Source organism: Exophiala spinifera (genome assembly GCF_000836115.1).
Source record: "Exophiala spinifera strain CBS 89968 unplaced genomic scaffold supercont1.7, whole genome shotgun sequence".
NCBI lineage: Eukaryota > Fungi > Ascomycota > Eurotiomycetes > Chaetothyriales > Herpotrichiellaceae > Exophiala > Exophiala spinifera.
Genome location: NW_015622519.1, coordinates 2653659 through 2678746, shown reverse-complemented (window position 1 = coordinate 2678746; position 25088 = coordinate 2653659). Strand labels below are relative to the sequence as shown.

At 48.3% G+C, this 25088-nt stretch overlaps 11 protein-coding genes across 11 annotated transcripts; 7 read left to right on the top strand and 4 right to left on the bottom strand.

Annotated features, from left to right (window-relative positions):
• Positions 1–607: 607 nt before the first annotated feature.
• PV08_09989 (uncharacterized protein) lies at positions 608–3984 on the top strand (the record flags this gene model as incomplete). The annotated part of the gene is made up of 3 exons (XM_016384304.1): positions 608–907; positions 958–1219; positions 1271–3984. The coding sequence occupies 3 exons, from the start codon at positions 608–610 to the stop codon at positions 3982–3984; spliced, it is 3276 nt and encodes a 1091-aa protein (XP_016232927.1).
• A 374-nt stretch (positions 3985–4358) lies between these two features.
• Positions 4359–5546, bottom strand: PV08_09988 (uncharacterized protein; the record flags this gene model as incomplete). The annotated part of the gene is made up of 1 exon (XM_016384303.1): positions 4359–5546. The coding sequence occupies one exon, from the start codon at positions 5544–5546 to the stop codon at positions 4359–4361; it is 1188 nt and encodes a 395-aa protein (XP_016232926.1).
• Positions 5547–7183: 1637 nt separating this feature from the next.
• Positions 7184–7990, top strand: PV08_09987 (uncharacterized protein; the record flags this gene model as incomplete). The annotated part of the gene is made up of 1 exon (XM_016384302.1): positions 7184–7990. The coding sequence occupies one exon, from the start codon at positions 7184–7186 to the stop codon at positions 7988–7990; it is 807 nt and encodes a 268-aa protein (XP_016232925.1).
• A 391-nt stretch (positions 7991–8381) lies between these two features.
• On the top strand, positions 8382–10133 carry PV08_09986 (uncharacterized protein; the record flags this gene model as incomplete). The annotated part of the gene is made up of 1 exon (XM_016384301.1): positions 8382–10133. The coding sequence occupies one exon, from the start codon at positions 8382–8384 to the stop codon at positions 10131–10133; it is 1752 nt and encodes a 583-aa protein (XP_016232924.1).
• Positions 10134–10691: 558 nt separating this feature from the next.
• Positions 10692–11696, top strand: PV08_09985 (uncharacterized protein; the record flags this gene model as incomplete). Its single annotated transcript, XM_016384300.1, has 1 exon — positions 10692–11696. One exon carries the CDS (start codon positions 10692–10694, stop codon positions 11694–11696), a length of 1005 nt encoding a protein of 334 aa, XP_016232923.1.
• Positions 11697–12736: 1040 nt separating this feature from the next.
• On the bottom strand, positions 12737–13982 carry PV08_09984 (uncharacterized protein; the record flags this gene model as incomplete). Its single annotated transcript, XM_016384299.1, has 6 exons — positions 12737–12842; positions 12899–13002; positions 13087–13437; positions 13499–13586; positions 13652–13865; positions 13925–13982. The coding sequence occupies 6 exons, from the start codon at positions 13980–13982 to the stop codon at positions 12737–12739; spliced, it is 921 nt and encodes a 306-aa protein (XP_016232922.1).
• Positions 13983–15471: 1489 nt separating this feature from the next.
• On the top strand, positions 15472–16506 carry PV08_09983 (uncharacterized protein; the record flags this gene model as incomplete). The annotated part of the gene is made up of 1 exon (XM_016384298.1): positions 15472–16506. One exon carries the CDS (start codon positions 15472–15474, stop codon positions 16504–16506), a length of 1035 nt encoding a protein of 344 aa, XP_016232921.1.
• Positions 16507–17042: 536 nt separating this feature from the next.
• Positions 17043–18877, bottom strand: PV08_09982 (uncharacterized protein; the record flags this gene model as incomplete). The annotated part of the gene is made up of 3 exons (XM_016384297.1): positions 17043–17873; positions 17924–18183; positions 18232–18877. The coding sequence occupies 3 exons, from the start codon at positions 18875–18877 to the stop codon at positions 17043–17045; spliced, it is 1737 nt and encodes a 578-aa protein (XP_016232920.1).
• A 452-nt stretch (positions 18878–19329) lies between these two features.
• Positions 19330–21249, top strand: PV08_09981 (gamma-glutamyltransferase; the record flags this gene model as incomplete). The annotated part of the gene is made up of 4 exons (XM_016384296.1): positions 19330–19458; positions 19512–19530; positions 19581–19930; positions 19984–21249. The coding sequence occupies 4 exons, from the start codon at positions 19330–19332 to the stop codon at positions 21247–21249; spliced, it is 1764 nt and encodes a 587-aa protein (XP_016232919.1).
• Positions 21250–21529: 280 nt separating this feature from the next.
• Positions 21530–22554, bottom strand: PV08_09980 (uncharacterized protein; the record flags this gene model as incomplete). The annotated part of the gene is made up of 3 exons (XM_016384295.1): positions 21530–21996; positions 22058–22469; positions 22522–22554. 3 exons carry the CDS (start codon positions 22552–22554, stop codon positions 21530–21532), a joined length of 912 nt encoding a protein of 303 aa, XP_016232918.1.
• A 444-nt stretch (positions 22555–22998) lies between these two features.
• On the top strand, positions 22999–24193 carry PV08_09979 (uncharacterized protein; the record flags this gene model as incomplete). The annotated part of the gene is made up of 3 exons (XM_016384294.1): positions 22999–23424; positions 23482–23602; positions 23649–24193. The coding sequence occupies 3 exons, from the start codon at positions 22999–23001 to the stop codon at positions 24191–24193; spliced, it is 1092 nt and encodes a 363-aa protein (XP_016232917.1).
• Between the last annotated feature and the right edge of the window lie 895 nt (positions 24194–25088).

Genomic DNA, 25088 nt, shown 5'->3' with positions numbered 1-25088 from the left:
AATTCATCCATCCGTTTGGCATAATTACATCGAGTGTTTCTACACTTGTCCTTTCAATGCTCTGCATTGAGAGTATGAGACTTTGATTTTATTCGCTTTTTCATCTACTCGTGGTAGGGGTATGCTTCTCCCCTAGGAAGTTTACATCTTGTCAATCGCCACCTTGAAGACTTCAACAGCCATGAACAGGCGCGGCTGCTCCTTCCCTCGTCATCGGGGACAAGAGAGATTTTGCCCGGGCAAATCAGGCTTGGCCAACACTTGGCGCATTTCACGTAAATATTTACGTCCATGGTGGATCCGATCACGGCTTAGCCGTGCCATACCGCTTCAACGGCCCAGTTCATCGGGGCGTTAGTGTCGTCCGCTGGCTTGATCGCATCCTCATGCAGACCAGCCCAAGGTGCTCTGTGATTAGTGGCATCATATCAGACTAATGAGCTGATTCATTTGAAGATGATTTTTTTGCCCTTAGTGGAGAAGTTGGGTGAGGAGGTTTCATCTTCCATAAGAAAAGGATGGAGAAGCGCTTGAGAGTACGAGAGCTAAGCCTAGGGAAAGAAACCTTGGAACGACCCGAAGACTCGACGTTTGTAAAAACATCACGATGGCTACCTCGCAGTCGACGCAGACCCAGGCGCAACAGTTACTGCCCATAATATTGGATCGACGGGCAAGAGATACGCCGGACAATGTCTTTGCCAAAGTACCAAGGTCTCCGACATCATACCGAGATGGTTTCCGCGCAGTCAAGTATTCTGAGCTTGTTAATGCCATCAACCAAGTTGCGTGGCTTATCGAGCAAGGGTTTGGCAAGGGAAATGGTTTCCCCACGATCACTTATCTTGGACCCAGCGACCTCCGTTACTCAATCGTGGTAGTAGCTGCAATCAAGGCTGGCTACAAGGTAAGTGGGAGTGAAAGAACTCATCGCCTTATTGACTGATATCACTCTAGACATTTCTGCCCTCACCAAGAAACAGTATTAGTGCTCACATTTCCCTACTCTCCCGACTAGAGTGCTCCCGCCTCGTGGTCACTAACCCGGAACTGCCTTGCGTTGCTCAGATTGAAAGCGAGATCACTGTACAGAAATTTGCGATTCCGTCCCTCGCCGATCTCTTAGACCTCGAGCTGGTGCCCAACTATCCTTACTTCAAATCATTCGACATCGCCAAATCAGATCCTATTTTTATCCTACACACATCGGGTTCAACAGGTACACATGCCCGATATCTGCAATGGAATACATATAACTGACCAAGATAAGGGATTCCAAAGCCTCTGACATACACCAACAGTTTCGTCAGTGGTATAGCAGCAAATACTTCGCTAGCACCCCCTTATGGCTATCAGATGCTAGACAGGCACTTTCGTACAGGATCCTTTTTCATGACTCTACCTGCATTTCACGTCGCTGGTATTGGCTTCTCACTTATTGTGCCATCATTTCAAAGCAGCGTTCCAGTATACCCTCTCCCCACTGCGCCGCCTACTACAGAAGGTCTTCTGGAAGCGGCGGGTAAAACCGAAGTTGACTGGGCATTTGTACCACCTGTTGTGATTGAACAGCTAGCCCGGGATCCTGCATTGCTAGATGAAGCTGCCTCCAAGCTCAAGTACCTCTTCTACACTGGTGGCAGCGTCTCTCAGGCATCAGGCGACGTTGTCATACAGAAACTAGACATTTATCAATGCCTTGGATCAAGCGAATGTGCCACGTTTCCTCTGATTCGACCATCTTCCGATGAGACTTGCACCGAGTGGAGATATATTCAGATTCATCCAGCTGTTAAACACGAATTCCGGCATCGGTTCGAAGATCTGCATGAACTCGTCGTCATTAAGAACGCCGACCACGAGCTGAACCAGCCGGTATTTGGACATTTTCCAGGCACGACCGAATATGCCACGAGGGATTTGTTTTTATCGCATCCAACCAAGCCAGGACTATGGACTCACAAAAGCCGCATTGACGATGTTATAGTGTTCCTGAATGGCGAGAAGACGAACCCGATCTCGTTCGAACAAGCAGTCAGTGCACATCCTGAAGTAAAATCCGCTCTTGTTGGTGGTGCACAGAGATTTGAGGCGTTTTTGTTGATCGAGTTAGTCAACCCTAAGAATATGAATACCGACGAACGCCACGAGCTCCTAGACCGATTGTGGCCAATCATTGCAGATGCCAACTTTACTGCACCAGCCCATGCTAGAATCTCCAAAACTAAAGTCATTTTCTCGCGCCCGGACAAGCCCTTCCCTCGAGCTGGTAAAGGAACGGTGCAGCGAAGAGCTACCATGGACTTGTATCAGGAACAGATTGACGAGGCATATGCTGAGCCGGAAAGAGATGGAACTCTTTCACCTCCTGTGGGCGTCGACTTCACTAAGCCAGAGACTCTCAAGGCTTTGGTCGAGTCTCTCGTGAAGCAGATCACGAACTGGACTGATATCAGCTCCAGCGATGAATTCTTTGGTCGGGGTATGGATTCGCTGCAGGTTTTGAAGCTCACCCGAGAACTCAAAACCACGTTTGGATTGTCCAATCTGGCCATCCGTAACATTTACGCCAATCCCACCATTGAGCTTTTGACACAAGCAATTTCCAAAGTAGCAGTCGGAGAAACCGAGGGATCATCTCCAGAAGACACTGACGGCAAGGTGCTAGAGGCGACAGTTGAAGCATACTCGAGACATCTCGACAGAATGTCCGCGTCCATCGCCTGCCAAGGCGATGCGACTGATGAGAGAGACAGCAAAGGCAGGGTTGTAGTCCTGACAGGGTCGACTGGGACGTTGGGCTCTTATCTTCTTCATCAATTCGTGGGCGATACAGAGGTATCTCACATTGTGTGCCTGAACAGGTCAACAGACTCGCGTTCTGTCCAACAGACCCGAAATGCCAGCCACCAATTAGACACCGACATATCTGAGGACCGTGTTTCGTTCTTCACGGCTGATCTATCAAAACCAAGCTTTGGGTTGACTAAATCCGAGTACGACCACATATCAACCACGGCAACCGAGATTGTACACTGCTCGTGGCCCGTCGACTTCAATAAGAGCTTACCTTCGTTCCATTCGAGTCTCGACGGGATTGTAAACCTGGCAGTGTTTGCTGCCACAGCGAGGAAGTCACCATCATTACTCTTTATCTCTTCCATCAGCGCCGTCAGTAGCTACTCTGGTGGTCCGAGGGCTGCTATTCGGGAAGTACCCGAGACGATCGTTAAGGACATCACAGCGCCAGCACCCATGGGTTACGGCCAGTCCAAGTACCTGGCTGAGCGCATTTTGGATATGGCATCGCATAAGTTTCGGATTAAAACCGGCGTCGTGCGAGTTGGTCAGATATGTGGAACAAGTTACAATCTGCCAGGGTGGAGTAGAAACGAATGGTTTCCCAGCCTCGTCCTGAGTTCGCAGTATATTGGAGCGTTGCCTGATTCCCTTGGTTCCAAGAGCGCAGAGTATCCTGATGGGGTCATGGGGACCATCGACTGGATTCCCGTCGACAAGTTACCTGGTATTATTGTCGAACTCTTGAAGAGTCTATCTTACGCCTCGTCAAAGGCAGGCGCACGAGTATTTCACGCCGTCAATCCACGTACAACAGGATGGAGGAATCTTTCAAACGCGGTCCGCCGAGCTTTAATGCAAAGAACGAATTCTCCAGATTTGAATGAGACAAGTATTGTGACATTTGGAGAGTGGCTCAGTCGTCTGCAGTACAGCAGCAAAGCCGGACAGGCGAAGGGATACGATCAAGCGAAACTAGCTCAGGAGAACCCGGCCATCAAATTACTTGGATTCTTTGAAAGTCTTGCCATTCCAGCTCCGCAATCTGAGGCCGATGCCGCCCCTGGAGGTCGTGGTCTGGCACGGCTCGCTCTGACTAGCACCCTCCAAGCCAGTCCGACATTAGCTAATCTGGAGAGCATTAAGGCCGAATGGATGTATGGATGGGTTGACCAGTGGAAGTAGACAAAGTCGCAATTCTACTTATAGCAATCTGGTTCCAAGTTAGAGCTCTCGCCCCTTAACATCAAACTTTGGGTATATGACAGTTTGTGGCTCTCATAGCCACTGTGCTTTAGACGTTCAGCTCGATTTTGCATTTTGACGCTGGCAAAATGTGTTTGTGGAGTGCGCATGTCCACAATTGACAACTTCGACGTGCGCATAAGAGATCCTCCTTCAAGTCTCCCGTTTATATTTGCTGTTCGCTATATCTAACGCTATATTCGACAGTACTCATTGAGAAAAAGGACAATATTTGACCAATAAGTTTCACAGGGATCCATAAGGCACTGAAAGCTTGTCGCAATTTTGGCATGCAATGTCGAATATACCTTGTTCTATAAAGGAACTATAAAGTTCTTCTCAATATAAGTAAGGATATCCTGAATAACTCCCGGGCCACTATAATGTGGGACAATGCCGTGACCAGTGTCGTTAACAATACTATAAGTGAAATTGACTTGATCGCTAGGGTAGAACTTTGCTACCTGTGCCACTCTCCCATCAGGACCTGAGCAGTTATAGCCACAGGCCGAGAGATCCTTATCACCCGTAATGACATGGACTAGGCCATGAAAATTTGGAGCCATTCCAGTGACGGCGGAGATCGTGGTGTAAGCACCAAGAGCAATCACATCAGTCTGATTCCGCCAGATAGAGAGCGCGGCCGGATCACTGTTGGGCGGCCAAAAGAATGTCGTCAGATCAGCCGCATCAGTCGGTGTTGTGAGCCAGTACGACGGGCGATGGCCGAACTTGGCCGGTGACGTATCCCTGGCAATCACGTAGTTGGATCCCAGGAGGAACTCAGCTGCGTTGGAGGAGTCGGCCGAGTAGGCCGTTAAGACTACAGCATCCACGAGTTCTGGGTGGATCTTGGTAATGCCTTGTAACTGAAATGACCCGTAGGAGTGCCCTACTCCGACAATCTTGCTAAATCGAATGTTTTTGGCGATAGAGCCACCCTTCGCTTGGGTTAGGATATTTGCCAGGATTTCAATTTCGGTAGCGATTTGAGGCTCGTTAAATCCGTTGCTGGTCGAATCGGACAATCCGGCTCCGAGTCTATCATAGGCAAGGATGGGATATCCCTTCGCAACTGCCTGCTTGATCAAGGAGTACTCGGGGCTCAAATCAAAGTCCCAGTATTTGAGATTCACCCCAGGCCCGTGTACTGCGACAATGAGAGGGGAGTCGACGTTTGCGCCGTTCGCGGGCTCGCAATACTTTGCATGTATGTTATAAGTTTTGTTGTTGATAAAGAAGCCTGAGATATGTTGCGAACCCCATGCTTTCGCTGTACCCGTAAGTTGAAGGATGGTGCCCGTAGCATAAGACTGGTTATTGAAAGTCTGGTCAACGCCAACAATATTGGTATTGTTGGCGCTGATCGAGAGAGGGAGCATTAGATCATGGCAAGATGGTATAGCTAAACCCCGACTACCCGGAGCAGCAGTCACAGCCCGAGCCGCACAGCCTAGAAGCGCAGCTGCCCAAGTGATACATGTGAAGAAAGAGGGTTTCATCGTGAGTGAAGAATGAATATAGCAAACTCACAAGAGTAAACTGCCGACTTATAGATATAGCCTGCCATGATATATGGCAGGTGCCGTAGGGTACCTTTTCAGCGCTATGATTACTGTCTTATAAGTTCACCTTTCCTAAATCAACTAGATCGTTTGCATTTGATATTTCCTCAGTCAATCTGCCGTAGAATACCTAGTCAAATTAGGCTGCAACAAGAAATATGCTCATCTCTAGTTGGCGTTTATATCTACGTAGCCGAATACGCCAATCTACTAGTAGAGTTGCAACCAATATGATGTACATCTATGGGTGCGTATTACTCACTCAAGGCTAACTAAGAGAAGATAGCACAGCCGTCAGGGAGCACGTTTACTGGTTTATGACATAAGAGTCAATGCCCAATCTGGCCGAGATTTCCACATTACGAAGCTTGTTTATCACACAATCCTCGCGCCGCCGTATTCGCGACATCTACAGTTACGAAGTAGACTGACAAAATGTAGACGAATACGCTGGCAAGTATGGATGCAAATACTTCATGGAGTACAGTCCTTAGAAGAGACAGAAAACCATTAAAAAACCGCCTGATTGATAAGAGACCTATAAAAGCAGTGATACTCGCATTTACGGATAACGTGATGAATGGCTTTCTACAGCCCAATGTGGGGTGAAAGCAATCTCCTAGTTATTGAGGTTAGACTCGTCAGTTCATCATATTTCACCCTCACATATTATCAATTTCTGCGTATTATGTAACGATAGATTTACAGCGATGAAGGTCAGGGGTGGCGTCGTTCCACTAGCTCTGAGTCTACGCCCAGCTTAGGTGTCCGGTATCTTGCGTGTGAGAAGCCTAAGCCTAACCTCAAGCGTTAGGTCTAGTTACACACGCGAAAGGCTAAGCTAAGGGCATCGGCGCCATGCCGATGCCTAAAAGTCTGATGCTGATCGCCTAAATGGGATGTAGACCTAGCTACTCACTGGTAAACCCTATTACGCACCCAAGGGTTCCTATTACGCACACATCCCCATTTAGTTAGCGCCTATCTTGGCGTAGCTTTAGGCACGCCTAATTATTTTATTCATGCCTAATCCTTAACCATAAGTGATGTAGCGACAATCAAAACAACAGAATAGAGATAATCTCATGATCTTAACAGTTAAAAGAGATAAGTTGAAGAGGAGGTGATTAGAATTGATGAATCTATAATTATAATGCTTAATATCTAGATATTAATACCTAAAATTCAGACAGTGATACCTAAAATGTAGAGATGATGCCTAAAATGTACATAATAATGTCTAAAATATAGGCGGTGATGCCTAAAGTTTAGGCTGTAAATAGGCACTCTTTAGGGGGGAGGCAGGTGAAAAGTATTCTATATTAGGAATGTTACCCGAGTGTGTGCGTAATAGGAACCCTTGGGTGCGTAATAGGGTTTACCCTACTCACTGACTAAGGTAGCTTTATCTGCAACCTTTGAGAACTTCAATCAATCCGCCATCCTCTCAGCCTTCAATAGCGGAGGGATCAGCAAGTGGTCGCCAAATCATCTCATCCACTTTTCCCTACATTTACATCCTAATTTCGCATGAAAACTCACCAGAACCAAGGAAGGCTCACTGAGTGAAGGCGATGGCGAAATCTCCAGAAGAGCTGAACCAATTAGCTCGTCGACTCAAATCTTTCCATGTCTCTGGTCAGCCCCTGATCCTGACCAATGTCTACGATGCATGTACTGCTAAGTTAATATCCTCGCTTCCCTCGACCAGGGCCGTCGCGACCGCTTCGTATGCGATAGCCTCCAGCATTGGCATTGATGATGAAAACACGATGTCTCTCAGAGATAATCTTGTTGGTGTCAAACGGGTGGCCACTGGTCTCCGCAACGCTGGGAAAGCCGAGTCATTGCCACTGTCCGCGGACTTGCAGGATGGCTACAGCGACCCTGCAGAGTCTATTAAGCAGGTTATCGAAATAGGAGTGGTAGGCTGCAATATCGAGGACGTTGATAATAGTGTTCAACCGCCAAAATTGAGAACGCTTGAGGAGGCCAAGAGTCGTATCGCGGATGCTGTCAGAGGGGCAAAGGAAGCCGGAGTTCCGGATTTCGTGGTGAACGCTCGCACCGATGTGCTGGGTTTCGGGGGCACAATCGACGATGTAGTGGAGCGCGGGCACGCCTATCTCAAAGCGGGGGCGACAACCGTGTTTGTCTGGGGAGTTATGAAGAGAGTTATCACAGAGAAAGAAGTAAGAGATCTGGTAGAGAGGCTGGACGGGAAGTTGGCCGTGCTTGCCCAAGGGTTGCCAATCGAGACGCTCCAGCAGTGCGGCGTTAGTAGGATTTCGATCGGCCCTACGCTGTTGATGAAAGCTCTCAACCTTGTGGAGAGAGAAGCCATGGCCATCTTGGAGGGGAAAGAGTGGTCAATGGGGTGAATAATCTCATCAAGGATGGTGCTTATATCGCCCTTCTGGCGCCATTGGATACCTGCGCGACTTACTGGGCCATTGAATCCCTAGAAATATAGTTTAAAATCGTCGGGAATGTGTCATAATGACACGTTTTCTTTTTGTACGTAGACTCCGAGGAAATCGACGATACCAGCGTCTCCCTCTCCGAATTTAATTCTGCCAATCACCCCTAGAATTTACCCACCCCCAATGCAGGCCGCTTAGAAAGCATCGGGAAGAACGTGCTAATGAGGCTGCCAAGGGACAGAAAGGCTTGGCTCTAATGCCACGGCATGTAACCTCGTTGCCACCCGTGAGCCACAAGTAGACGTGAGCGGCACTTCCACTCGCACGGCTAAAGAGCGCATGTACTGCCATGGGTCCAAATGACAGAAACATAGATGCAGCGACACAAGGTAGATATTCCTCTAGCAGACGACCGAACGGCGAGAAGGAATACTACTTTGTCAATAAAAGCCGAAATTCCAGTCATTTATCACAAAGTGCATCTATCGAGCAGGCAAGGATACAAAGCCACGTGCAGAGAGGCCGAAGACGCAATCGCCCAGGCAACTCGGTTTCTTTTAGAGCATCAGTTCTAGACCAACAGGTAGAAGCTGTTGCGAAATGCGCTCAAGGAGACCATACACCAAATCCAAGGTCGGCACAGGCTGATACTGAGCCTTTGAACAATCCCATCCATGTCGCTACACCGAAAGAGCACCATGTCAGTCTTCTCTTTGTCGACTATCAACCCAAGCACTCCAAAGAGGAGCGTGAATTTGAAGATTCTCGTCGGAAATCCCACGCTGCTCGTGAGGCGCATCGGAGACGGCGGACTCAGTCAACCATCACATCTCCAACCAACCAAGCAAGTCTATGCAAGGTAGATCCCTTCGGCACAGCGTCGGTCAAGGTCAATAACACTGTGGCTGGGTTACTCCACTACTACGTTTACTTTTATCACCCAACTATATGGCCCAATGAAATGGCCATCCTTCGTCATGGGCTGTACACCTTTCCGGGCGCCGTGAACAGCATCGTAAGAATGGCCGTCGAAGACAGATTGGCCATGTGCTGTCTTTTAAGCGCTTCTGCCTCTCGGCTGCAGTTTGTTGATCGGCTCCCATGCGCTCAGGTGACCGGCATGGAGAACTACTACCTCCACAATGCTCTTCGATTGCTCCGTTCTCGCATCGACACTAGCGACTTTCAAGCCTCCGAGCAGCTGAGAAAAATCTTGATCTGCATCGCGTTTCTGGTCTCAGCCGAGGCGTACAGGGATGGAGTGTCTGCGGCTAAAACACACTTGGAGGCGGCCGTTGGGCTTCTAAGCGGGAAAGGCGGTCTCATGTGCGTGGAAGACGAAAACTTACGCGGACAGCTCGCAATGGGTGATTTATATATTGCCTGCGTTAACTTTGAACCCTGCTTATTCGATTGCGATTATGACCCAGGTCCAGCAAGTAGCCTTGGCTTAAGGGAGGAGGAACTGAAGCCTTTAGGGGATGGAGGAACAGCAACTTCCTTGCTGGAAGGGAACACTTGTTTTCTTCCTTTGAGCCTCAGAGTGCTGATTGAACAGATACTCGACTCGTATAGTGTGAAAAATCGATTACGACCCTCTTCAATGTCGGCACCGCGGGCATTACAAGTTACTCACTGGGTTACCATGCGCAACATGGCAATCAGACACCGACTGCTGGCATTGACGACGGATGATCCGAAGGTCAACGCTGTACGCGTAGCCATAATCATGTGGACTCTACTTACCATGAATATAACGGGCCGAACCAAAACCGTGAAAATTATGGCACCTATGCTGAGATCGATCCTTGGCAAGGTGCCGCAATCTGGCTGGATTGGGAACAGCCTCGTCCATTTATGGATTCTTGTGGTTGGGTTTTCATGCACCATCGAGAGAGGCGATGATTCGGCCTGGTTTGTAAAGCAGTGCTACCACGTTGGCAACTTCCAAAGAGTCCCAGACCCAAGCGGGGATGGGCGTAGGAATCTTGCTGAGAAGCTGGAGGACTTCCAGCGCGGTTTCTTTTTTGACGTGCAGGTGCAGAGACCCCGAACGCAGAAATTGGCTGAGCAACTTATCCAACTGCAATTGGCACGATGATTGTATTGATATGCGCGTATTCTGTGGTAGTCAAAGCCATCAATGCCTCTTGGAAGTGACGAGGTTTCTTTAGTTGGTACTCATGTAAGCGTAACCGTCGCACGAGCGAGCTAAGTTACTGCCGCGAAGCTGGGTCCCTGGCCCCCCGAATCCGAGACCACTACCCGTTTTGGCAAGTGCTTGGAATTCCGGCCTCCAAAGGCATGCCTCCGCCAAAGCACGACCAGCCAATTGGCAGGCTGCTGGTTTGTAATAACAGCGTCTGCGACTCGAAACACCCGTGTTGGACCTTCCCGACCGAGGAGGACAATTCGTGGACGTGCCTTTAGGGGCCCTATCATACGACCGTTTCCGAGAAGGTATGCTTGGTAGGAATCATCAAGTGCGAGGTGACAAATCTAATAATCCGCTGCATTGCCCATCAGTCCTGAAACTATATAATCGACAACGGAAACGACGGAGTGGGCGCTCTCTCCCATGTTTACAAACCCTTGAAAGAGCCACAAGATCCTTGCGATCCTAAGACTAGACTGTAACGACAGCCGTCGACCACGCAACATGGCAACGGAAGTTCCAAAGAGGATGCGAGCGCTTATTCACAACCAGGCACTCCAAACACTCAGCCTCAGCGACTCGTATCCGGTCCCGACGGTCAGCCAGGATGAATATCTGATAAAAGTCGACTCTGTGGCTCTCACCAATGGAGAGTTACTTTGGCCGCGTCCACCTGAGCTGAATGAAAGTCATCCTGGGGTCGAGATGGCTGGCCAGGTTGTGATTGCCCCTCCAATGTCGAATTTTCCTGCAGGATCCAAAGTCTACATGCGTACAACATTCCCAAGACCTGGTTCCGCTCGAGAATACACTCTCGGACACGAAAACGAGATGGCTCTTCGCCCTGCTAACATCACAGCTGAGCAGGCTGCCTGTGTCCCTGTTTCAGGACTCACGGCATGGCAGGCATTATTCGTGCATGGCGGATGTTCTCCCCAGTTTGACGCGCCATCACACCACCCACAGAAGTCAATAAAGAAGGTTTTTGTGAACGGCTCTTCAGGTGGTGTCGGACTGTGGATAACTCAACTCGCCCATGCGGCCGGGTTTTGGGTGACGGGATCGTGTAATGCGCGTAATGCAGCCCTTGTCCGAGAGTTTGGAGCCGACGAGATAATCGACTACACGACAACACCTATTTCAGAGTGGATCAATAATAACCCGGAGAGCAAGTTCGATTTGGTTCTCGATTGTGTTGGCGGTGACAGTCTGAACCAGGCCTGGCATGCCGCGCGTGAGAACGGTCTCGTCCTCAGCATTGCCCCACCGAGGGATATGGTTTGGAAGTTCACATTGGATCGACCTAAAGGCATCAGTAACACCGTCGAGGGGAGATTCTTTATCATGGAGCCGAACGGGAACCACCTTCACCGAATCACTGAACTTATCGAGGCTGGCATGGCAAAACCACTTGTTGACAGCGTGTGGAAGATCGAGGATTATCAAAATGCTTTTGATCGTCTCAGTAGTGGGCGGACTACTGGGAAGGTTGTAATTCAAGTCAGGTAGTGACTAAGCTAGGTTGCTAGAGAACAATACTATATCATCCATACCAGCCAATTCGAGTTGTATTTGCTGAGGACAAAGGCTGACGCGTCAGCCAGTATTTGGAAAGTCCATCTAGGGAGGGTGTCTCTGGTCGACCCGATCTGAGAATAGGATATGCAATTTTGACCATCATGTTAAGGAGTGAGTACATAGCTAAAGACACGTCATCTGCATTTGAAAATCGGGACTGAATGTACAATAACAGACACGAGAGTTTAGCAAGTTACTGGGCACAATAGTCGTTCAAGTAGATTCTGCCCCTTGTAACTATATGGTTGATTTCCGGAAGCCACCACCATCATCCATCCCTGCTGTCGCCTCATATGTTTATCCCGACACCGATGTTGTTTCTCTAGTAAAGCTCCTTCACACTCGACAAAGCGCCTGTATTAAACCATGTCAGAGCAAAATGCGTCCCTCCAACTACAATAAGACTCTAGAGTCTCGCTCGGGAAACACCTAGCCATGTTTCCGGAACTCCACCATGTTCACAATGTCTTTCACGACACCTCCAGCATAAGGGATCTGAAGTGAAATATAGAAATCAAAGACGAGACGATGAAAGAATGCATGGCACCTACGGAGACTTGTCCTCAGGGTTACTGGTAATGGTGACGGCAATGGCTGTTCTCGCCTCCCTCGTCTTCCTCGAGAGCTGTGAATCCAATACATCTATCGAAAGAACCCAGCGGCGGGAATACCCGACGATACGGAAGCTCCACATGAATCCGGGGGAGGCAGTGCGCAGCTGATGAGACACTATCACGGAAAGCATGGTATCAACTGGGCTTAAAGACTCATCACGCGCGCTATGAGCTGCCCGAATATTGCATCGAACTGGCCATCGTTCAGCAAGAACGGTGCTCCGCAATAGGGATCGGTACTCAACTAGGGTGCGATATCAAGTACACGACTCTTCGAGCCTGCTTAAAGGTTACCTGCTAGCAATCTCTGTTGCACTAAGAGATCCAAAAAGTGGTGGTCGTACAGTACAATCCTCATTAATCTGCTCCAGCCTTCTTCATCGCTGTCATGTTCCACTCCCAGACTCTAGTCCCAAATTTGTCGTCATAGCACTGCTTGTGTGGGAGGTTGGTTTCGAATTTCCTAGTATCGAAATTAGCTAAAACGCACAGTATCTAGGGCTTGTCCGGGGTACCAACGCTAGAGGAATAAGGTACGATCCAGTTTTGCTCATTGGAATGGATGCAGTGCCAGCGAAGAGGGGTGTCAAAGCACCATACTCTACCGGCTTGAATACTACGCGCTGTAGATAGGCGGAACATAGTCAGCACCCCTTCCCTCATGACATTTCCCGTAACTGGTATTCTGAGGGCGGTAGTAGACTCACGTTTAGAAGCCATTTCACAGGACCTGGGAAGTTTAATTCTCGAGTGAGGTTTGACTGGACAGGTCCGGGATGAGGGCCTAGAGTCAGGATGTCCGGATATCGCTGAGCCAGCTGCCGGGTTAAGAGGATGAGACCAAGTTTACCGTGGCCATAGCACTGAAATCGAGTTGCGTTGGAGCCTACAGTGGGGTCATCAAGAGGAATACCAGATTTTGGTGCTTGTTTTGCGCCGTCAGACGTAGTAATGACAATACGAACTGTTCCTGGTAGTGACTTCTCGGCTGTCCGCTGGAGCAGAGGGAGGAGGTGGTATGTGAACACGAAGGTGCCGAACACATTGACGGCCCATTGCTAGAGACAAGTGAGCAATCTCCTCACGCTGACCCAGCCGAGCTCTGGAGCTTGTGCTTACGTATTCGTAAGAGTCCGCAGACAGCTTTCCAGCAGGTGTTCCCATTACACCTGCATTATCGAAGAGAACATGTAGCTCTGTCTCTTTTCTGCATGAGTTCATATCATTAGCGTAGTACATCTTGTTTCGTTAGTTTATTCGTCTACGACCTACGATTTGAAATGCTCGGCAGACCTTTTAGCCATGGCAGCAGAGGAGAGGTCAAATTTCAAGAACTCGATCGATGACTTTTTCGTGGCCGGGTGAGACGTGTGAATCTCCTGTAGCGCCTGATCGTATTTGGCCTGCGAACGGGCCCCGAGGTATACCTTGGCTCCTTTGCTGGCCAGAACCGCAACTAGTTGTTTTCCAATGCCGCTGTTGCCTCCTGGTATACTATTAGCTGATGTCTGTGAATATAGATATAAGCCTCCGCCGAATACAAACCGGTTACGATCATTATTTTCCCAGTTAAATCTGGAACACTCGACTCCGAGAATGACATGATGAGGGCCTTATTAATGATGAAGGGAATGTGAGAGCTGATTTAACACGGCCCGTCCTTGATTGAAGGAGGTTGTAAGTCCCCAGTGCCTTTTGGTATGCACAGGATCTTTTTCTGAATCACGTTTGCGATATATGGTTTTTCAGAAGATCGAATCGGTCAATAACCTGCAGAATCTCTTGCTTGGGCACTGGCAATATCTCATTCAGGTGATTGAATGAAAGAGGATCTAAAGAATGGTTTCAGGCAGATTAAAGATCTTATTTATATAGATGTGCCAAACACAATGAGATCAGTCATTGATACTTCGAGTCCTGAATAGTCAAAGGCGTACTAAAACCGTCTTCATTTACCCCTGGTATGCCATGTCTCCACTGATGATCTCGGCAGCAACTGGCAGAATGCAGACAACATTATAGTCCGCACGCTCTTAGGATGCATATTCGTGGTACCAACAGAGCCGGGTTACCAAGGCAATGATGAAGGAACGATGCTAGGGATGAGGAAGTGTGTTTTATGCAGGTATGGCGCAACCCTTGCTTAAGTCCGCCCTCGTAATCCGCCCTTGCGTATTCCCCACTGAGGCGAAACCTTTTTCACAACGTGACTGAAATCATCCCGGGCAACACTGTGCCTAGACATCCAATCATAGCAATACCGCGTAGATAGCTGGTACCATTGATGATAAATTTAAGCATTCACTCTGCACATTGAGCAAAGCATAAGCCTTGACCACCTACTGTGACTGACACAAATGTAGACTGACCCAAATGTAGGCTGACCCACAATGTTCCAACATGGCTGGCTTAGTCAACAACAGAGGCCACGAAGAGATAAGAGATAGGCTCAATAATATCATACTTGCGACGAGAGAAGAGCAATCAATCTAGGACGGCCTGTTTGCCCTTGGGTCACTGGGGCAGTGCACAAAGCAGTGCCAAAAAAGCACGTGATTCCACCCGCAACAGTAGCTTCCATAGAGGATAGTAAGCTCCGGCAAATTAACTCCGTTATGTCGGGGATACACGTTGTCCTGCTTTGTGTGCTTCTTGATTAGAGATTAATCCTGCACTTGTGACTGGTAAAGAGATTGTGCTGTCAATGAAAAGCACTTATACAGGGCTTCCCCATTGGTCGCATGCTAGAGTTTTGTGTGCACATTGCCGATATACTAACGATATCCAGTATGTCTTCTCGCTTCGTGCCTTACTTACAGTAGGATTCAATGGTCCAGCTATGTACTTCTGTATTTAAAATCGAGCTGGAGCTGAATTAATCCACTACTGGAGATAGCATGGAGTTTAACAGCAATGAGACATGTAATTCCGAAATGCTCCTTTTATGTTTTGTACGGTGGCATCCTCCTCTCGGGCGTTGTTCTCTCCACAATGTATATATTGTTGGCTCAAATTTAACAGCAAAACCAGTCAAGTCGCAAACGCCACCGAATCGAACTTTCACGCCAGTTTGAATACTAACGATTACCCTCATGCCAGCCCTTTCCCACCGCGGCGGGACGGTCCTCGTCACTGGAGCGACAGGGTTTGTTGGAGTTTGGATTGTGAAAAAGCTCCTAGAATCCGGATACCAAGTCAAATGCGCAGTCCGGAATGATTCAAAAGCACAACACCTGAAGAATCTATTTGCGAGCCATCTTGAACAGTTGCAACTTACACCTGTTGGTGATATTTCCGACGAGGGGGTTTTCGACGAGGCTGTGAAGAATGTCTCAGCCATCATTCATACGGCCTCTCCCGTTCACATGCGCGCCAATGATCCAGAGGACATCATCAACCCTGCAGTGAGGGGTACTCTAGGAATACTAGAAAGTGCGCTACGATATGGGTCACAGCTGGAGCGTATTGTGCTTACTTCCTCCTGTGCTGCTATATGTTCGCAATCAGAAACCAATATTACCTTGTCCGAACTTGATTGGAACGATCCTTCTGTGCAAGAATGCCGAGAAAAAGGGAGAGAGGCGCTTCCGCTGTCAAAGTATTCAGCCTCAAAGGTATTGGCAGAGAAAGCGGCCTGGCAATTTTATGAGAGACATAAGCCTGAGATCGCCTGGGACCTTACAGTGCTGAACCCACCTTGGATTTTTGGGCCAACCCTACACGAAGTACCGGATTTCACCGCCATTAATCCATCGTGGAAGCTGTGGTTTAGAGCTGTGACACAGGGTGCCGAGGCTCAGTTGACGCGTCCTGGACATGGATGGGTAGACGTTCGAGATGTGGCAGAAGCCCACGTCCGCTCCTTGGAAGTGGCGACTGCTGGAGGTGAGAGAATTATCATCTGTGCCAGCCAGTTTGTCTGGCAAGACTGGATTGTTGTTGCTGCCTCTATGAAAAATCTGAGAGACCATTACAAAATCGCAAATCCTGTACAGGGTACGATTAGTCGAGCAATCCTGTTCGACTCTTCTAAACAGAAAGAGATTCTTGCGATTGATTTCCACAAAATGGAAGATGTTGTACGCGACAGTCTGGAGAACTTTCATGCTCGTGGCTGGGCCGTGTGATTCCAACATTGAAGGAAACACGAACAATGAGGTGCATGAGGCAACTGCCACCTGGAACTTGAATTGGTTGTCATCTGCTGTGCGACGCGCCATGGTGGGATGGGATATCAGATAAATTCTTTCAGTACCGCCGAACATAGAACACCATTAGTCCAGATCTCTCCGGTCTTGAATGATTGACACTGTATACATTCAACACTTAAGACATCTCATGCTGTTGTATGCTGGGCAAGCGATCAACTAGCTCATTTTGGCCGGCATCTTTCACTTATTTCTTCATTCCACATCGCTCAATGCACAAGAAGACAAGTTAGACGTTGTGTCAGAGACTGATTAGGAAGTCGTCCTGTCTTCACGCACTGCAGACGTTCCACGACTATGTCTTGTCGTATTACTTCTGTCTCTGTTCAATGCACTTGAGAACAGTGCGACCGATGGTAAAAAGAATGTCATGTTAGTGCCATGAAACTTTAAGACCCTTTACGGCTGCTGTCAGTACGTCTACCACATTTTGTTCCCGGGTAGTACGTCCTACCCTACTGGCAGGATTTTGTGTAGCTCCAGAACTCCTCGGCCTGCGACGGAACAGGAAATTTGAGCCAAATAAACCTGCAACATTCTTCCTCAATCTGGCAGAAGGTCTTTCGCGAGCTTTTGTGCAGATGTCGATTGATCAGTTCAGCGTACTTGGCCATTTCCTCATTCGACGGAGATGTGGCCCCAAGAACCACGAGTTGCCATAGTAATAACGACCCTAGAGCAGAGTCTTGTTCGAATGCGTCTGATCCTGCGTAGTATTTCTGAAGAAGGCCTTGAATCTCTGCATGTGACGTCCTCATCCCATTGAAAGCTCGTGAAACCTTCCTTGAGAAACCCCACAGGAAAACCAAGATCGTCAAACGTACGCTCTCCGCGAGTAAAGACCACGTTGTCCTCGCATTGACCGGGGGCCCTTCCATGTAGACAATCCGTAAACCCAGTTTTACAGATTCCCGTGCGAGAGGGCGAGGCTGACCCTCGGAGGCCGGCGCGCAACGGAAGTCCGCTGTTGCACATAGCGCCGCCAACGCTACAAAGGTGTCTAATAGCGCTGGTGGAAGCAGAAGCCGTATACTCGTGGATAGAAGTAGAGAATTCGGCGCAACGCGAAAGCCTAGTGACTCCATCTCTTGTCTTGCTGAGTGACTAAGATAGCCAAATGGATAACGGACAGATAGAGGTACCTGGCTCCATATCGAATAATGTGATAATAAGAGACTGCCCAACGAGGTTCGAGCGTGATCGTCGTATAAGTGTCTTCCGTAGGTGAGTACGAGCTCTATGCCCTTCAAATGTTGCAAGGAACTGACAAATCGACCTCTTGTTGCCTGTTCCGTCAGACTACAGCTCACAGCGGAAGCTGACACAGAAAACTCACCTCCATCAAAGCCATTCGACTCATGGATAAGACCAGGTCGTTCACCGAGCCACTTTGACTCGGTTTGCTTTGGTCGTTGAGGGTCTCGAGTAGTGTCGTTACGTGTTTTAGAGTAGCTCTTTCGTGTTGTGATATGATCGAAGCGTCACAGTTCGTCAAGTGTAACCATATAGCTGCGAAGCTATGCAAAAGAACACCATTGCACAGGGTAGACTGGATGAACTGGGTCTTTGGAAGGTCACATTTCCACCGATCAAAACCTGGGATCGAATCAGTACACGTTGAATGCTGGGGACAATATTACCAACACAATACGAAGAGGCTCAGAATTTGAGAATCAATATTAGCTGGGAACGCATTGAACGGATCGACTCCTCCAAGATTTGAGGTGTACAGTGAGGGTGAATGCAGCGCAATTTGAGAAGCGAACGTCTGGCATTTCCCTTCCAGTTCCCTTATCAGCTCTTCGGTATCGGCCGAGGCGGCTTGAAATCTGCTCATTCTTTCTCTTCGCGAAGAATCCCACAAAGTCCCGTGACGCGCCATTCCCTGTGGAGACTGGTTCTCCTTGGCAGGGGGGTCTCGTATAGAAGTCCGTTCCAAATATTTACGATGCTGAACTGCATGCATGGCATGACTTCGGATGCGCCGGAGTACGGTACGACGTATGTATTTCTGGTTGCTGAAAATTATGATAGGCAGCTCCCCATCGGGATAATTAATCTCTTGATTTGCCATAGTGGGAGACACCTTGGTAGATTGTTTGCTGCTAAACCGATGAATGGTGGGCGACGCGAAATTGTTAAACTGGCTTTGGGCGATACTTTCGCTGACTAGGCTTACATAACAAGGTACTCTGAACCTTAAGTTGACGTCAGGAAGCGAGAACACATACTGAATGCGGTTAGGGGAATTGGTGAAGCGGGTATTGACACCGAGAGATGTCAGCGGCATATTGCAACCATGGTTAACTCCTGAAGCCGTCCGAGCTGTCCCAGCTGTAGTAGTCGCTGGGATCGGTTTGCCTTGGAACCGGAGATAGGTTAATCCTAGGAGAGATGCATGTGCCAAAAGGGGAGAGAGTCTACGGTAAAAGTGCTCTCTACGGATTGAGTTGTCAGACGCAGCTGGGAGAAGGATATGCGCTAATGCATCCCGCTGACGATCCACACTTATTCTACTTGTCTTGTCCTAGTTCAAGAAGCTAAGGTCCTCCAAGTTACAGCCTTGAACCAAAGTCCATTCTGGCCACTGAACTTCTCCCTATTCCCCCACTGGAAACCACAAGCTGATTCAACAGTGTCTAACGACGCTATAGCCAGAAAGGGCGTTCGGTTCAAATAATTTTCGCTCTTTCCGTCTAAGAGAAGGCGAAAGTGCTGTTGTTGACGAGGAGAATCAAAACGATGCCTCATTTCCAGCGATTTCCCAGTAGAAGGAGCGTCGTGTATAGTAAGGCTGGTATGGTGGCTTGCACACAACCGTTGGCGGTGGAAGCCGGTCAAAGAGTTCTAGCAATTGGGGGAAATGCTGCTGTGAGTTAAATCAGGGAATGACTGTTAACGCATGAGGATGACTTCTCAGAAAGGACGCCGCGGTTGCAGCAGGTGAGCCTACATACGGAGAAAAGGCCTGACCGGATCTAATCACGCTTTAGCCGCTGCACTAGCTGTGACCGAGCCGGCATCGACTGGAATAGGAGGAGACATGTTTGCATTGTTCTTTGACGCACGAACAAGAAGAGTTCACGCCATAAACGGATCTGGTCGTTCTCCCCGAAACTCAACTCTAAGTAGAGTAAGGGGTGATTTGAACATCCCACAAGGGATGTTGGGCAGAATTCCGATGAGGTCTGCGCATGCAGTCACAGTCCCTGGTGCCGCTGCAGGCTGGATCGATTCCGTTGGATCGTTCGGAAGTAATAAGTTGAGTATGAAGAACATATTGGGTCCAGCGATTCAGCTATGCGAAGAGGGATTTCCAGTCAGCGATATCAGCTCATGGCTTGTAAGTCGATACTATCCTATCATTTTCATTGCTTCTTTCTAATTACGCTTCAGTGGAAAGATGCCGAAGATAACCTTAAGAGTAGTCATACTGACAACAGTGCGGTGTTGAAGTATGATCATTCCTTGAGCCAGCTAAGGGCACCAAAGCCAGGAGAGGTAGTTTTCTCTCCAGAGCTGTCGAAGACATTTCAAATACTTGTGGCAGAAGGGAAGGAGGGTTTCTATGCAGGACCAATCGCAGAGGCAATTGTGAAAGCGGTGCAATCTGGGGGAGGTTACTTGGAGTTATCCGATCTTACCGAGCATTTGAGAACTAGCTCCGAGTTTACAACACCCATTTCTGGCATGTTTCGAGGTCAAAGAGCTTTTAAACAGAATATGGCGTTTCCAGAGATATGGGAGCATGCGCCAAACGGACAGGGGATTGTGGTACTGATTGCCTTATCCTTGCTGGAGGAATTTGAGAAGGCTGGACGAATCCCTCAGTTCAGACCTGAAGATCACAACACAACACCTTATCTTCATGCACTCATCGAGAGTCTGTCAATAGCATTTGCTGACGCTCACAGATGGGTTTCGGATCCTAGTCACGCTCGTGTTGATGCCAGAACGCTCCTGTCAAAATCATATCTTACGGAAAGGGCGAAGTTATTCGATCCCACCAAGGCAGGTTCACATTCCTATGGTCGACCATTGTTCAGTCCTATCATAGAATCTTGCGACACAGTATATTTGGCAGTCACAGATCGCGAGGGAAATGCAATGAGTATGGTCAATTCTCTCTACGGCCATTTTGGCTCTTGCATCGTCCCAACTGGGTACGGATTCGCGCTGCAAGCACGGGGAGCCGCATTCCACCTAGGACCAGAAAATCACCCCAATGTGTATCAAGGTGGAAAAAGACCCTTTCATACTATTATCCCAGCCATTATCACTCGAAGTCAAGGGGTACGTCGAGACCTTGCGGCCGTCCTAGGTGTTATGGGCGGCACTATGCAACCGCAAGGTCAGCTCCAGGTCTTCATGAATTTGGAAGTATTCATGATGAACGCACAGGAAGCTCTGGACGCTCCTAGATTCTGCGTTGACGGTGAAGGTGCAGATCGAGTAGTTTTCCTCGAGGAAGGAGTCTCAGCCAGTGTTGAGGAAGAATTGACCAAGATGGGACATAACATCCAGCGTTTAGGGAACTGGAATAGAAGTACGTTCGGTCGAGGTCAAGTTGTGAAACGACAGTTCGATAATCTGGGCGGAATGCCCATATACAGTGCAGGGAGCGACCCTAGGGGCGATGGCTGTGCTATGCCATCGATGTAGAACAACAACTTTCTTGAGCATCAGACGACGTTGAGTGAGTACTTATGCCTAGGCTATGTAGCTATCTATATGTGCCTAGTATATGGCGTTCTGGGCTCCGTATCAATGTGTATCTCATAGAACACTCCTGTGTAAAATATGATGAAAAGCCAAACACTAATATTTTAAACGCTGTGCTACTAACTGCAGTACCACAGCTAAAACAGGAACTGATCTTCTTTCTTTTCCATCTCTCGAATGTCAACCATAATCAGGCAAGGCGAGACATTTCAACCTCTATCTAAACCGATAAAAGGCCCTTCAACTCAATTTTAAGTTGATCAATATCATTCACATATGCAGGCTCAACCTTGTCACTGAAGTCAGCTCCATATTTGTTGCTTTCCTCAAACATGCCATATGTTCCCAACATCATATACGCCTCAGTACCCAGCGTTTCTCTGACGCCTGCCGCCCTGTCTGCCTGCCATTTTTCTTTGGCCGTCTGGAAGAAATTGTCGATGTTCACCCGTTTGACCTCCCACCCTGGGCTTATTGATTCAAGGATAGCCAGTAATTCATTGGTGCTAACGGTGTAATCTGCAACGTAGACCGGTCGGTTGGCAAAGTCTTGCGGACGACGGAGGACATCGACTACTGCTCGAGCTATTGTCTGCGTTTTGCACATGCTGTATTTCTGATTTCCAGAGCCAAAGACTGTCATGGTACGTTGCTTTTTATCCAACCAGAAGAAATTGTTGATAATCGCTTTCGATCGTTAGCTGGTTGTGTGGCCGCCACAACACGATTCAATATCGTTCGAACTTACCCCAATCATACCATGGGCCTGTGATAATCGCCGTCCATTTCAAATCGTAGCCAACACTGTTCTCTTCCAATGCCTTTTGAGCGTTAATCTTTGGTTCATAGATCATCAGCTCGCCAGCATTGGTGTTGAATGTATCTCCCGCAAACTCAGGAGTGATGATGTGTTTGATTCCTGCTTTCACAGAAGCTCTCACGATGAGACCCTGGCTCCCTGCTGCAGACGGGCCGAAAGCTTCCACAAGGGCGTCCTGGCCGCGGAAGTGAGATTCGAGCTCCTGTTCATTTGAGATGTCGCCAACTGCCAGCTTGACACCAATAGGGACTTCAGTCTTGGGGTTTCGAGACACTGCAGTCACCTCAAATCCTTCAGCTAGAAGTACCTTCAGCACAGGCAGTCCTATGTTGCCGGAGGCCTGGAAGAACAGTTAGTTAGTTGCAAGAAAGTAAATCCATGGAGAACTGCACCCCAAGAACCACCACTTTTTGCACTGCCACCATTCTCGAAATGTATATATTTTCAGCACCAAAAAGCAAAAATATCGTCCCCTGAATAGCTCCTTGTATCGCGGTCTGCAGAGTTGTGTAAATGAAGATACTTTGTCTATTCCTCAGTACATGATGCAGAAGATATCTAGTTCTCTATATATATAAATTGAGGCTAGAAGGCTTACCAATACACAATTATGTTTTTGCCGTTATGCTAGCCACGTGCAATGATTGTCGACTATTCCGAGCATCAATTTATGTCCTAATGATTTACATAGCTTACAAATAACCAGAAAGAGAATTCAACTTTGGTGGGATTACAACACACAGGGGGGCCGGGACACCTTTCTTGTCTGGGGTTGGCGTCTCTGAAACGGTATTTAAATGATACTTTTGCTCTACCACGTCTACCACCATTTTTGCATACATGAGGACCTTATTACTTTCACTCGAACTATGGCTATTGGTATTGGCATAATTGGGCTGAGTGCCTCACCCACAGCATGGGTCTCCCGCGGTCATATGGGTGCCCTTCGACATCCACGCCTCTCGTCAAAATATACGCTTAAGGCTCTTGCGACTTCGTCGCCGTCTTCTGCTACCGCAGCGGCTGAAACCTGGGGTCTCCCACGGGAAGCGGCATATCACACCCCCGACCAAATTGCAGCAGATAAAAATGTTGACTTGGTTGTGATCGGCGTGAAACTCCCACTTCACAGGGACCTTGCTCTTCCCTCCTTACGAGCAGGCAAAGACGTGTTGATTGAATGGCCCCTTGCCACAAATATGGAAGAAATAGATGAGCTGCGACAAGCCGCACGCGATGGTGGAGGAAAGGTTTGGGTCGGTCTTCAAGCAAGATGTTCTCCTGTGATACTGAAGGTTCGTTGTTTCAAACTTGCACCAGCTTCACCGAGGCTGACCTCCTGAACCAAATAGGCCAAGGAGATCATCGAGAATGGGATCCTAGGCAAAATAATCTCAACCAGCATTGTTGGCACCGATAGCACGTTGCTTTATTTACCACCAAAGTTTGACTATGAGCACGACAAGAAGAATCGTTAGTCCATTCACACGTTAAACAAGCGTCCACTAAGCAGTTTTAGGTGCGGACATCTCCAGCATTACTTCAGGCCACATCCTCGATGCGCTATGTTTTCTCCTAGGGGAGTTTGAAGCTCTGACCTCCACGTCCCACTGCTTCTTCCCCTTGATCGAAACTCCGCACCACTCAGCTTCGGTCCCAAGGGATGCTCCGGACTCGTTCATGGTGCAAGGTGTTCTCTCAAACGGCGCAGTAGCAAGCCTTTCTCTGGTCCTTGCGACAAAAGATACGCCCTCTTCTATCAGCTGGATTATCACTGGTGAGAAAGCCTCCCTGAAATTCGAAGGTCCTAACATCAATATTCAAATGATTCCTCCTGAGTTATTCCTTCATGCCGGTGCCGGAAAAGAGTGGGAAAAGATGGAAATCACTCCAGCGTTCGCATTTGGACAGGTTGGTGAGCTCTACGAGGCAATAGCAGACGGGGAAAAGACAAAAGGTTGCCTCGTAGACCTGGAAGGGGCCGCTCTGAGGCATCGAATGCTCGAAGCATGCGCTCGAAGTTCGGAATCTGGGACCAGAGAAACATATACCATAGAAGCATAGATTCGATAATACAATTACGTGCTACGCTTCCGGACACCGACCTTAGTAGGTAATTCAGAGAATAGCCTGAAACGTCGTGGAGCGAAACTTGTTGCCAGACCTTTTGCCCGAGATAATCACTTCAATACGCAGCACACTACTCTAGTACATACTGATTCGTCGCCCATGCTCCTGAAAGATAGGTAGCCATGCATCGGCCAAGTAAAGGTGAAACACTCTAGTATCATGTGCAAAAGCCGGCAGACGTGACTCGGGCACTCCGCAGATTTCCGACAATACTACTAGGATCCTTTGAGCAGTAGAGAGAATGACCTCCCTAAACAGACTGAGTTAGGCCTAAACATATAAGGTGCGAGATTAAGGGCATTGCCGGTTCTCAGGGAAAAATTGCTTAGAGCGCGGCAAAGCGGCCCAGACCCTCGACGACGTCTGACTTTCATACCTGGTCCCCCACTGTCCTAACTACAACGGGAATGTGTTCTCGCTACTTAACTTTTTCGGTCTCCGTTAGCTATTAATATCTGCCTACCTCTCTTACTTTGCTGCAGTAAATTGTACGCTTCTACATAAGGCAAAAATATACAGCTTAATTTCTATGCTCCCACTATTAATTAGAGATATATTCTTTAAGTATTTGTAACGCGATAGGAAGTTGCTTACTCCCCCACTTCGGTGGTCTGTCAAAGTGGCCAAAAAGAAATGTATAGATCAGCTAAGTTGGATTATTCGACGCAATTATCTTTGCTCGAAACGTAACAAAGAAGATTATCTCCGCTTATGTGGCAGAAGTCCCCCCAAATCCAGACGTATAGTAGCAATAGGTGGGTCATCTAGCGGGTCTTGTGGCCGAGTTTGAGGCAGTCTTTACTCAACGGTTTTCAAATTCTATAGTCTT